Raw genomic sequence first — 13,682 nt, 5'->3', positions numbered from 1 at the left:
TCAAATTAAGTGAAATATATACCTGCAAAATAATTTTGATATCCACCGTAGATCGTCGAAAGGTAGCACTGATTCGGTCGTAAAATTCCACATAACTGTCCAATTCTTTCAAACTTTCCAATTCGCCATTCTTCGGAAGCACCACTTTCAAATATTTCAACATCTCCATGTGACATGAAGCGCTCAAAGTGAACGGACCCTCTATTTCCAAAGACCAAATCCAACGGGCCTTTTCGTATCGACAGGCGGCAATGAAAAATATGCTAATCACGCGACATTCGATCGAACGGTTCGAAATTGTGGACCACATGGATGAACATTCTTTGAAATTTCCACATAAACATAAAACGATCGCCTTCTGCTCCGTGAAAAATTTTGGAAAGCTTTTATCCATGGAAAGGACATGGTTCATAAGTTGAATGGCCAGCTCTAAGTCGAAATGTTCAAAACTGTTCAAATAACAATGTTCCAAAACAAGCACTGCATATTGGACGGTATATACATCGTGCAAGCCAATGGTGAATAAGTATCGGATATAAGAAACTCCATGCTGGAAGAGGGATTTCATTTGCAGTGTTTTCAAAATTGCACAATCAACCGTGCTTTCCTTATCTGTCATATCCCACAGCTTTATTCTAAACTTCTGCCACTGATCATTGGACATGTTCTTATTACGCAAAATGAACGCATGGATTGCTTCGCATAAATACGGAAAATTGGAACCAGGGCAGGATATTGGATCCATGCCGAAGTTGAAATGGAACAGAATAGCAACAACTGACAAATAAATAAAAACAACCTAAATGGACAACAATATAAGGCAAACATAAGGCAACGTCTTGAATTGTTACAAAACTGCCTTGCAGCAGTTTCAGGAGACTATTAATTTTGGCATTTTGCCAATAGTTTATATTTCTTTTTTATACTTCTCCACCAACAAATAAAAATTTATTAGTCGCTAATAAGCAACACTGAAGAAAAATAAAGTCTCTCACTCACCTCCTCTGGCACGACGCTTTGAAAATATCTTTCACAGATTTGGACAACAAGTTGTGCTTGTTATTTGTATTTCAGAAAGCAAAAAACTGATCACGAACTGTTCACGGTATTTCTTTCTTTATTTAAAAAGTAATACAGCAGAAGTTTCGTTTATGAGAAATAATGATCCTTATTTCAAAAAGCCAAATTAAGCACGAAGCTTGCAATACTGTGGATTTTCAGGTTTTCTTATGAAATATACTGTATTCATATTTTTTAAATAAATTGAGTTTATCAAACAATTTTTTTGAATTTGCATTTTATGTTGATTAAAATTATTTCATATTAGTATTTGCAAACAAGATGTATTTATATAATATGTTTTTTTGTGTTACTTATTAGTGTAACTTTTCTGCCAAGTCAAAAAATAGATAATCCACGCTGGCGTCTTCGTGTGACGCAACTTTCTTTAATGGTGCCCCGTTCTTTTAGAGTACACCATCTATAGATGTATTTCATCTGAAACTCCGCCAGATCCATATTGTGAACAAAATTTTCAGTCCTTTTACAGTGGGCCTGCTTCTCAAATTTCTTTGCTATATATGACAACTATGAAATAGTGGATTTCTGATATGAAATGAATAAACTAATTTTACTTTGAAAAAAACATGTTTCGTGTCAGAATTATTCTAATACGTGAGGACTCACGGGATGATGAGAGGAAATAAACTGAATTTAAAGTTGATCTCACATGGAATATGGAATATTCATCATATTTTAAATGTTCTATCACGTAAATGTGCTTTGAATTAACTTTTTCATTAACTCTATTATAGTAATTCAAAAAATACATATTGATTTCATGTGAAAATCATGTACATCATAGTAGTAAATCATTAGTGAACATCTAAGGCAATGAGATGGCCAAACTGACAGCAACAGCAGGCAAAAATGAAATCTAAAGCGCGCGCTGAAGAAAACAATTTCTCTGCTAAAGTGAAAGCTGATTGCATTCAACAAACAAGAATTTCACTGATTAACTAACTTCTTACTGCGCTAGCAATTAAAACTGCATATTCTTTGAAAAATATCCCAAAATAACGTTTCAGCCTTATCCCAAAATAAAAAACAGCAGTACTGAGACATATTGAATAACCACTAGTCCTCTGCAAACACACTAAAAATCTGTGCACCTAATTCAGCCATTGCGAAGCTTGACGCAACGGTCAACCTTCATTCCGGGTGATGCTTATGAGTTGAATAGAACAAACTGCAGCGAAATGCGTATACACGGAGAATAGCTGCAATCTGCCGTCGAACAAGCACCAGACATACAGGAAAATGAAATTACTTTTAAATCTGCTACATCATGACTATTTTTATACATGCTGCAAATCTTGTTCAAACAAACAGCCTGCTTTTTGCAGGTTAGCCATTGCAATTGACATTAGTTCAATTTTACTAAAGTTACATACATGACAACTGCTGATAATAATAATGCAGATAATAAATAAAACACTGTGATGATAAAAATTCTTTGCATCAAACAGATAAATTATTTCCACAATTATGATATTCTATAATTGCAGTTGATAAAAATAAAGTATATTAGATTTTAGAGGAAAATATTAACAATGGCATCTCTGTTTTTTGAAGAAAAATTATCATTTCCAAAAGTTGATATATTATTGCCAGTACTGCTTATTAATGATAGCAGTGTTTGGGAATGATAGCGAGTTAAGCGATTGGACAAATGTTGCTATCAGTCGACGATTGTTTGTCAGATTGTTGATAATGGAATAGATTTCCACAGAATAGAGAAGGAAGGGGGTGGGGAGGAAAGGTTTTAAAAAAGGCGAGCTGAAAATTGTCAAATTCTTCCACTTCGTCATCTGCATCGATGGTGGCAACGTGGGTTGGCTTGGTGTTGATTTTTTTCCACATAGCTCTCAATGCTAAAGTGGACTGCGAAAGGGTGAAAGAATTGAGAGCTTGCTGGCGTTCAGATTTGAATTATCTCTACTTGACTGATACGAAATGTCCTGAGACGGTTCTTTCAAATGAAGTTGCTCGAGCTCGCTTTGAAGAAGCAACTTATTCTGTTGGGTAAGCATCTATTTCAAATTATTAAAACATACATACACCTAAATAAGAGTTTATTACTGTTCTTCTATAAAACATTTTTTTCACTACTAACGTCCATATTCTTGACAACACGACAAAAAATATTTATCTTCAAATCTCGTTTACTTCATTTACCACTGATATCCTTAGGGGAATTCGTGATAATTGAAAAATAAAATATTCTAATGATATTATTCATCGTTCAAAATCAGCATTTGTTAAGTAAGAAAAACTTATCGTTGTTTGCAGTTGAACGTGATGCTTCTTTAAATTTAATTTTTGGATAAATTTATTTATTATACAACTTCAGTCTGTAAATTTCAAAATACTCTTCCTGCTTTCAATTTTTCTAGCAATCACAAACAACGGATCGTAGTAGCAACCATTATACATAGTTAAGAAGATAAAATCTTTGTTAAATTTATGAGGAAATTCATTATTATATTTTTTCAGCAAACAGCAGCTACATATTATTTATCTGTGAGTGGCTGTTTTAACGCTGATTTTTTTGTGAAATTAAAAGCATAACACATAAGCTTTAAATCAAAACTATTTTTTGCAAATTGCTTTGATGTATGTGTGCTATTCAAGCATACAACAATATTTTTATTTATTTTTTCACAATCATTCTTAAAAACACAACTGATAATCAGCAAAATTGATTAAATACGTATTAAAAATCCACTGACAAAAGCTTTGATATTTCAAAGTTAGTGTATTTAATTTTACAACTGATTACCTTCCTGGATAAAAGCACTGGGCATTTGAAAATCCTCTGAATTCTTAAATTGAATTTTCAAACTGTCAGAATATTGGCAAATAAATAAATGCAAAATATTGGATTAATATTTTTAGATGGTCATTTTTGGAAATCGAAACTAGGAAATACGCATCCAATGAACAACAAGCATATGCAGCTGGAGTTTTAGAAGGGAAGCTAACTCAGTCGCTCATTCTGAAACACTGGAAAAATACCATCGCAGGCTACTGTTACACTGCGGGACCGTACTGCGATGCGCTCTATGCATATTTGGATGAAAATTTGAAATTCATGCGCAGACAAATTGCTCTTTATCCTGGAGATCCATTTTGGGTGCAGGTAAAGTAAACACATTTCAATATTCTCGTGCTTTGATTTCTAATGTTTTGAAGTCATGCAACTTAAACTGTTTATTTTAATATATAAATAGATCTGTTTCTACTTTCCTTTTATTTTGAAATAATGTAAATACTGGTATTATTTTCATATATATAAGCATTTTTTTAAGTAATCTTTTGCTGAAAATTTGGCATCTTTGTTTATCATAATTCCTATGAACCGAAATTATCACCTGCTTTAGATACAAATTTTTAGGTAAATCTGATGCTTATTCAACTCGCTGGCTTAGAAGATGGATATTATGGAACGATCACCGCTCCTCATGTAGATATTCGTCCTTTTGGATTTCTGTACATTCACTTTTGTATCAAATTAATTTATAAACAATCTATTTAAAGTTGAAAATATATTCTGAAGGCTGTTTCAATTGTTCGGCGATTTGGCAGATCTCGAAGCAAAGCTGAAACGCCCTGAACACTTGCCGAAGCTTCGATTCGGTTGCAGTGCTTTGATTGTGCCGATTCCAGAAAAGCAAGAGTTGTTTTTCTCACACGTCACATGGACCGGCTATCAAACAATGCTACGCATACAGAAGCTTTACAAATTCACGTATCATTTAAATCGAGGTAATTTATACATGTATGTAATTTTGTCTTTTATTCAATTATTTATCATTAATTCCTAGGCTATTCGCTTGTGCCAGGCTATGGCATATCCATGTCCTCTTATCCCGGTGTATTGTTGTCAATAGATGATTTTTACATCACAACTGCTGGAATTGTAAAAAAATATTCAAAAAACTCAAAATTTGAATTTAAATACACAATGCTAAAAAATAAAATAATATCTTTTTACAGGCAGTAACAGAGACCACATTCTCAAATGGAAATAAAAGTTCGTATGATTACATCGACTCCAAGTCGACGGTGCTTAGCTGGATTCGAGTGATGGTCGCCAATCGATTAGCTCATTCAGCCAAACACTGGACAATGATATATTCCAAACTTCACTCTGGAACGTAATTATTCTCAAAAATTTTAATACTTTTGAATAAATTAAAAAAGTATTTTACAGATACACTAATCAATGGATGATCGTCGATTACAATAATATTCCTTCCGATATGAAAACCTTTTCGTATACGGATGTTTTATACGTAATGGAAGAAATGCCGTATGTACAAAAATTAATATATTATAAATTCATTAACTTGCATTTGTTTCGACTGAATATTTTAATATATAATACATTTTGTTGTTTGAATTCAATTTTCAATATGAAAAATTCATTTATTTTTTATATTTACTAGTTAATGATAAGTATAATTTCAACGTAATTTACAAATTGTTCTTTAAAAAAGATTTTTCCATTGCCAGTTAATCATTTTTGCATAGTGTCTGATGAATAATTTATTTAACATTTTACAAAAAAAATTATTATAAACTGAAACGCATTTTTTCATACTTTGTTTTCAGTGGATATTTTGAAGCTAAAGATATGACAAGTGTGCTTTATACGCAAGGATACTGGCCCAGTTACAACATACCGTAAGACTTGTCAGTGTTGTCACTCAGAGTGGTTGTAATATTAGCATTTAATTTTTAAAATTGAATATTTTTGGTTAATTCTTTACCATTATCACAACATTACTTTACCCCAATTGTTACCGCATTACAAAGTTTAGCTATTTCCCGACCATTTTCAACATCACCGGTACCGCAGATGAGGTAAAACTGTACGGAGATTGGTTTACTTATGATAAGCACCCAAGAGCGTTGATTTTCAAAAGAGACTGGCACAACGTTGTAGATTTGGAATCTCTGCTTCGACTAATGCGGTAAAAGACCGTTTGAGATGCTTTTCCAAAATTTTAGCACGCTTCGCCGTTTTCCCATTTGTTCAGTTACAACGATTTCAAAAAAGATCCGCTGTCGGCTTGCAACTGCACACCTCCGTACAGTGCGGAAAATGCCATTTCTGCACGCAACGATCTGAACGATAAAAATGGAATCTACCCATTCAAAGCGCTTGGTTTTCGAAGTCACGGAGGCACGGATGTGAAAGTAAGTGAAATTTGAAATTCCCCCAAATAAAACAAGAGCAGTATTTTTTGCCCCTTTTTTTCAACAGGCAACCAACGTCGAAATGGCTCTCCGGCTACAATTTGTCGCCATCAGTGGTCCCACATACGATACGCAACCACCATTCCAGTGGTCAAAAACCGAATGGCAGAACAAAATTTCGCATTTCGGCCACCCGGATTTGTTCGCTTTTCCACCAGTTACACACAAATGGAAATTTATTTAACTTTTCATTGAAAAATTATTATTCTCAAAATAGATAAAACAAAAAAAAACTATTCTTAATACAGCAGTAAATAAAATATGCACAGTTGGAAAAAGAAAAAACGATAAAACGTGACAATTAAATTACCGTACTGGTTTACTTCTGAACATATATATATATATATAGATATATAGATCAACAGTAATATATCACGTTAACAAGTATAAAATGTGTGTGGATAAAATTTGAAAAATTAAATTCCAATTTCACCGCAGTCTTTCTCTTTTCATTCCAATGAATGAATGAATGAATGCACTTTCGGATAATATAATCAAAAATCTTAATTTCTAAATTATTACGATGATGCATAATTGCACAAAGGCACACAGATAATGAAAATTCAGTTTAAGAATTTTTTGTTAAATCGGTTGGTTAGCCATGCATGTTGACAAACCTGCTATACAAAACAGATCGATAACTCATTGTGAAGTGCAGACGATTGAGTTGTAAGAAAATTGTTTTTTTTTAAATTTAAATCACAACGGTGCGAATACTTTGTCGGTGCAACTGTATCATTCGTTCCTAAAATTCATCGACAGAAAATAAGTTTGCATGAAACGTAGTCATCAAACAAACATACAGACAAAAATTATCAGTACAACTGAAAGCAACTTGTGTGTGTGTGTGTGTGGGTGTTTGTATGCATTATGTATGCGTGCTTATTTGCTTGCCAATGTCGGCCATGGCAATGTTTTCTACTTTATTACAATTTTCTTCAATGGCGATGCAAGTTTGCCTCACAGAAAAGTAAAACTGATAGAAAAACGAAAGTGTTCAAATAAAAAAATAATAAAAAACAGATAAAAACAGGTATATACATTTTCGTGCAAATTTACAAGAGTGAACGAGCAAAAAATGAATTTAACGTCAGAAATGAAAGTGAAACCGAGCAAACAGATGGCACATCAAAGAATTAATTGTAAATGCCAATTGGATATCTCTCATGACAGTGAGTCGAGGAATTTCAGAGATCACTTACATTTATTAATTAGAACAGTAAGAAAATTTACAGAACGGTTTATAGAATTCAGGCTAAAAGTTTTAAACTCTGAAAAAGAAGATGAAAAACCTACCAGGATTAGTGCAGTGAAGAGAATCATCGAGTGAACACTGCCTGCGACTGTGCCAGTTCTAGCATGTCAGTATGATCAGCTAGAAAATGACGATACTGCGGCAATGCACGCAGCAAAGTCGGCCTTAAATGAAAATACAAGGACATTCTAGTTTTGGCATACTCCTAGAATATACGTTAGCGTTGTTAATATGGGAATAAGTTAATATGGGAGTATGGATAAGAACAGAAAAACACACCATAAAGTTGAAATCCGCTTGCATTGGTGAAACGATGTTTTGCAATAATGCCCAAACTCCCCAAAGCAAGTGCGATACAGGCACGAAACCGGATACTTCTTGCAACATAAATTCTAAAACATCCGCGTCGACTGGCTTTTTCAATTCTTCCAAATAAGAAGAAAAAAATTGCAACTGTTCAGCTTCGGTGGGAAAATGAGACGGTTCTACAACAAAGCCTGGGGGCTCGGTAATAGTACAATCGAATATCCATTCGCAGAAGTGATTGGCTAAATCGAATCCTCTAAAACATTGCACAAGCATTTGTTTCATTAACATGTTCATTCGACTGACTGAAAAAATATGCATACATACCTATAATTATAACTTGAATATTCAAAGTCGATAAACATGATACCTTTGTGAGAAGAACATTCATTTGGAAGAAGTATGTTACCTGAAAAATCAAATTTCCCTAAGTGAAAATGGAAAAATCAAAATCAAAAATTACAATAAATGATAATTAAGTAAAGTTCATACTGTAAGAATGTTAACACCTTCAAATGAAAAGCAGGATGATATCTACCGTGCAGAACTTTTTTCAAAAAAATTTCCTCTTACAAACTAATTTTGAATTACTTTTATTTTTTTTTCAAAAATAAAATAATAACAATAATAATAATGTCAATGCATATTCGACGCTTTGCATTTGGTGAAGCACTGGATAATAGACGCTTTACTTATTGGAAAACTGTTTACTTGATGCGTTGACAGTTTCGAGTTTATCAAATTTATTGTAAAATTGTACAAAGAGAAAAAGAAAGAAAATGAATTCCCACCTTCTTGAATGTCGTTGTGACAAAACACGACTGGCGATTTGCAATTGTCGGTGAAATCTCTGAAAAGAGGAGAAAAAAAATGCAAATATCATACAAATGGTCGATTATACAAAACGTGGTCCACAGTTCGCCGGCCGACGATGCGCACACACATGCAGCACACACGCGCTCAGAAATAAGCAATGGCTTGGCTTATTACAACAAGCACAACTGTCGCCGTCCACTACCACAGCCTGTGATCTGATTTGACGTGCTCGCAGACACGTGGCAAAAACGAAGAAAAGCAAAAATGAAGCTTTAGATATTTTGGATAGTTTTTGTTTTGTTTTGTTTTTGTATATTTGATACTGGCTTTCTCACATACAATACAATCAGCTTCGGCAAACTATTATATCCCAAGATGGACACGTACCTTGAACTAGCGGGGGTTAGAAATAATTCGATTAAATTGAACAAAATAATAATAAAACAACTGCTGCTCAAGCTTACTCGCCGGCACTGTCCCGCTTACCAGAATTGAAAAATGCCAGTAAGAGAGAGAGAGACAGAGAGAGAGCGATGTGTGTAGAGTTTCTGAACACATAAAGAAGCGCCTTTCTAATCAGACTATAAAAAATACATCAACCTCAGAAATAAAAAAAATCATCTAGAAGAAAAAGCCTAACATGTCAGCACATTCTGCTCGCTTAATGGCAAATACACACAGACATACACACACACACACACATACGGTGGATCTTCTTCTTTTTCAGTTACTCTTATTTATCGCCGAGATATTTATTAATTTTTTGATGGGCGCTGTCTCCAAACGCATTTCCACGATACACAATACGAGACAACAAGTTGATGACGATTGTTCAACGGTATCTGAAAGCAAGCTTTGTTCATTTCTTCCAATTTTCCACCATGCTTTTTGTTTTACCAAGCAACCGGAGAAAGCACAAGTAGACTGACTGACTGAATTAACTGCGAGCATTTTACATCACCTCATAGAGACAAACAAGCCAAATTGTGATGGTGAAATTGTAAAAAAAAGAAAAGAATAATACACACTCTCTACTTTTCTGGCTGTGAATGAATGGATGAATGAATGGATCTTACAACAAATGCTGAACCATCACGTGCGATGTGAATAAATCAAGAGGATGAATGAAGATAACTTTCAAAAAGTTATAACAAAAATAAAAACAGTGCATAAATAAAGTGCAGATATCGCTTGGATGATATTTAAAATTTAATAATCACCATTCAAGCAAAGAGAACACTTACGAATCACGCGAAAGTAGGATGTCTGCCTTTCGCTTCAATATTGAAAAGCCTACCTGATCAAGTTGATCTCTTGCAACAGTCTTTCCTCGTTCAGCGAAATTACTTGGTTGTCGAAACGAACTAAAAATTCCGGAAACCGATCCGCGTTGTTCTTCAACTGACGCATCCACCTGGAAATAATCGAATTAATTAATGCAAAATTGCACAAACATAAAAAAAATTGATGCTAATCAACAAATCATCCCCCATTCATTTAACAATAGTAAAAGTTTTCTTTCCGAATAAAGTTACGAATAAAATTTCGTTTATAACAAGATAAACTAGATGCAATAAAATTTTCTGCTCTCTTTTCAAGCTAACAAACAACCGTAACACTGTACAATCACATTTTTGTGAAACAAATAAAAAAGAAATGCTTTTTCTCTTTTGATTTTAAATTAGCCAAATGCATAGCCAAAAATTACCGTTTCAGTGCATCGAAAAGATACGTCGGCTCTTTGCTTAGTGGAACGCTGAGAGCGTGAAATTGTGCCATTTTCGCAGCAATTTGTCTAGAAAAGTGCGACTGGCGAACTTCCAATACAGAAAGAGGGCGAGACTGAAAAATGCATCGATGGGCAAGGTTAGTGAAAAATAATTCAATCAAATCAAGGTCAATCAAATGATAAAGTGCTCAGATGCATGCAGTGGTGACCTCCGCATGCGTACCGTACCAATCAATCAGGAACATTGAAAATTACATTGCGGATGTAAAGAAGAAAAATGCTACTCTGAATATTTTGTTTACAAAAATTGTACGCAGTATGCTTCTCATAAAACAAAAATTATGATAAAAAAAGATGCAACATGCGTTCACATATAATTTCCCTCGTCATCGGCACAGCTTGATCAACGAAAATGATCAAACTCGGCTTAATTGACAGGGTTTATTCCTTGATATGACGATAATAATAATTAAATTTCATAAATAAGAAAGAAATGCATACCGGAATGTATTCTTCAAGACGACCGCCCGGAAAAATTCCGTACAATTTCGGTCCAAGTTGTCTTTCCGACAGTAGCATAAATGTGACGCTTTCTTCGACAACGTTCGTCTCTGTTTCAGGATTGAAGTAAATTCGTAATAAAATCTTGCACGGCACAGCACTGTCCGGATAAACATCCAGCTCATGCTGGCATAACAGTAAAACGTTACTCAAGCCACCGCTGAAATCAAATCGACACCGGCAGAGTAGAAACAGAAATTTTAACAAATAGAATGGCAAAATTTGTGCACCTCATTCGTTGAATGGAAAATTTTTGAATAGGCACTTCTTTCCAGGCACCGCCGAGAAAACATGCGCAAAGTGACAACGCCCTTTCTTTAACCGCGAGTGGTAAATCCGGTGTTCCGCTCAGGATAACTTTGCTGAGAACAGATTTCAAATCACGAAAGCTTCTGCATGTACCTTTCTCCATTTTCAAATTGTCGAGCTTAAGCAACATGAATGCAATGAAATCGCAAGTCACAACTAACGCTGAACGCAACACCAGTGATGTTTGCCAGCGCTGACTGACGTCTACGGTTCATACAAAATTGACAATCAAGTTTAATTAAACACAACTAATATAAAAATTGCTAGATAACAAATAATATTAATTTTGCTTCAAGTTGTGAATACAATAATGAAAGTAAATATTAACAAGTTGTATCAGTTTACAGTTTTTCATTAAAAAAACTAACACTGTTATGAATCACAGTATAATACATATTTAAAAAAATTAAAAACAGAATTAAAATAAAAAATGACAATTCAGATTGTTGAAATTATAAAGAATTTTACTCTTACATTCAACATGTTCAATGCGAAGAGGAGAGAAATAACAAAAATGTAGAAAAAAAACAAATATTTCACGCATGTAATTTGACGTAAAATGTTCAGTTGACACAAAAAAAACTAGTGTGTGATTCATTTTAATTAATTGAAATACACATTCAATGTTGTGTATTAGAAAAAGAAATCATGCAAACAGCTAAGAAATAGAAAATGCAGTTGAAAACAACAATTTAACACAAGTGTTTAATATTAAAAAAAGGCGTGCATATTTATAAGTTTAAAAATGTCAGTCAATAAATGCGTGTATGTTTCATAATAATAATAATTATTATTAATATTACAAAATTTTTCTTGTAAATTTTTTTGAAATTTCAATTCATTTACGAAAAAGAGATGGAAGACCTGTTTAAAGATTAAAATAGAAAACAAAGGAATCTATGTATCTATATATATATATATATGGTGAATAATGAGAAGAGATGAAATGACGTAATAAAGTTTTCATTTAATTGAATAAAAAAAAATATTTATTTTTGATCATTTATAAAATGAAATTATAAAAAAAGAGAATATATGAAGCTGAACAAATTGAAAATATTCGTACCGTATTTCGTGAGAATGTTGTCATTTGTAATAGAGGTGTGTTTGATATTGGTGTTGATTAAATAATCAAGCGTGGGCGGTGCTATTTGTATTGATAATTATCAGTAGATTGGGGCGTTGTTTGCTGCTTTGTTCCAATATTAGTTCCGCTTCTGCTTCTTCCCCTTCTTCTACTCTTGCAAAAGTGCCTTGATAGAAGTTGTATAGTTGAATTTTGAAGTTGGCCAGTGGGACAACGACAGTCTGGATATAGAAATTATCGTTTTCACAATTTCACCAATGTAGGCAAATTTCAGTTGTTAAAAATCAAACGACATCGTCGCTAAACCTGTTCATTAAATGTTTTATCGTTTCATGTCGCTCGAAATTGATGCATAATTTTCTATTATCAATTACAATTCTTCTGTAATTTTTTCTTTCATCGAATTAAAACCTTGTCCTTTTTTTTATAATTCACACGGCAAAAAACTTGTTGTCCAAGCAAAGAGAATATTCAAAAAATTAATTGGCATTGATCGTTTTTTTTCAGCTTCTTTTTTTTTTGTCTTGCAAAAGCGTAAAAGCGTGTTACTTGTTTATTGTTGAATGCATAACAAAATCGAGAAATAGAAATTTCAAATTTGAAACATGCTGTATTAAATGAAATTTTATATTTCCCCTTCAACTGTTGATAAGTATGTTTTTACAGACAAATTTTTAAATTGAACAAAAAATTTACACAATTTAAGTAAATAATATTATTAATGCAGCTTGTGCTTTGCACTTATAGCAAAATTTGAGAAAAAACGTTCGCCGCGATAGCTCAGCAGGGAGAGCGTTAGACTGAAGATCTAAAGGTCGCTGGTTCGATCCCGGCTCGTGGCAAAATTTTACAACCCGCTTGATATTCTTTTATTAATTTGATCATTGCACGGTGAATTATTTCCAATTGACAAATGTATTTGAGCGTGAGCACACTTAAGTGTATTATTGTAAAATTATAAATAAATAAATATTCATTTAGAAATATCTTCAAATTAGTCAACATTGATTGCAGTTTTTAAAGTTTTTCTTCCAACTATTCAAACAGAAAAATTATAAATTTTATTTTCATCATCGATTATTTACAAAACGTTTTTGATACATATGTAAATTATATCAAATGAATAAATTATATTTATATACATATATACATGATAAATAAATAAATAAATGAAACATAATCAACAAAATTATTTTTCAGAATCATTGCCAGAATACTGCTGACCAACAACAGTATTTTCAAATTTCACTTGCATCTTGCTTTTCTTTGCGGGTGGTGAAGTTGCAGCACTTTCC

General features: G+C 33.2%; 4 protein-coding genes and 1 non-coding gene across 5 annotated transcripts; 3 read left to right on the top strand and 2 right to left on the bottom strand.

Moving 5' to 3' along the window:
* Nucleotides 1-22: 22 nt before the first annotated feature.
* On the bottom strand, nucleotides 23-745 carry Tsp_02334 (hypothetical protein; the record flags this gene model as incomplete). Its single annotated transcript, XM_003378095.1, has 1 exon — nucleotides 23-745. A coding segment is annotated over exon 1 (723 nt), but the record flags the coding sequence as incomplete, so codon positions are not given.
* Nucleotides 746-2,878: 2,133 nt separating this feature from the next.
* Nucleotides 2,879-6,508, top strand: Tsp_02335 (lysophospholipase family protein). The gene is made up of 11 exons (XM_003378094.1): nucleotides 2,879-3,084; nucleotides 3,958-4,201; nucleotides 4,457-4,551; nucleotides 4,619-4,827; nucleotides 4,887-4,981; nucleotides 5,059-5,219; nucleotides 5,276-5,374; nucleotides 5,677-5,748; nucleotides 5,886-6,038; nucleotides 6,105-6,264; nucleotides 6,332-6,508. The coding sequence occupies exons 1-11, from the start codon at nucleotides 2,879-2,881 to the stop codon at nucleotides 6,506-6,508; spliced, it is 1,671 nt and encodes a 556-aa protein (XP_003378142.1).
* Nucleotides 6,509-7,643: 1,135 nt separating this feature from the next.
* On the bottom strand, nucleotides 7,644-11,403 carry Tsp_02336 (choline/ethanolamine kinase). The gene is made up of 8 exons (XM_003378093.1): nucleotides 11,222-11,403; nucleotides 10,932-11,151; nucleotides 10,410-10,543; nucleotides 9,999-10,115; nucleotides 8,597-8,735; nucleotides 8,213-8,294; nucleotides 7,859-8,139; nucleotides 7,644-7,784 (listed from the first exon to the last, which is right to left on the bottom strand). Exons 1-8 carry the CDS (start codon nucleotides 11,401-11,403, stop codon nucleotides 7,644-7,646), a joined length of 1,296 nt encoding a protein of 431 aa, XP_003378141.1.
* A 1,753-nt stretch (nucleotides 11,404-13,156) lies between these two features.
* Nucleotides 13,157-13,229, top strand: Tsp_02337. The gene has a single exon. It is a non-coding gene; the product is annotated as a tRNA-Phe (tRNA).
* A 71-nt stretch (nucleotides 13,230-13,300) lies between these two features.
* Nucleotides 13,301-13,662, top strand: Tsp_02338a (conserved hypothetical protein; the record flags this gene model as incomplete). The annotated part of the gene is made up of 2 exons (XM_003378092.1): nucleotides 13,301-13,312; nucleotides 13,588-13,662. Coding segments are annotated over exons 1-2 (87 nt in total), but the record flags the coding sequence as incomplete, so codon positions are not given.
* Nucleotides 13,663-13,682: the final 20 nt, after the last annotated feature.

Source organism: Trichinella spiralis, assembly GCF_000181795.1.
Source record: "Trichinella spiralis strain ISS 195 chromosome Unknown Scfld4, whole genome shotgun sequence".
NCBI lineage: Eukaryota > Metazoa > Nematoda > Enoplea > Trichinellida > Trichinellidae > Trichinella > Trichinella spiralis.
Note: the sequence above shows the minus strand (reverse complement) of the source record. Positions and strands in the feature narration are given on the sequence as shown.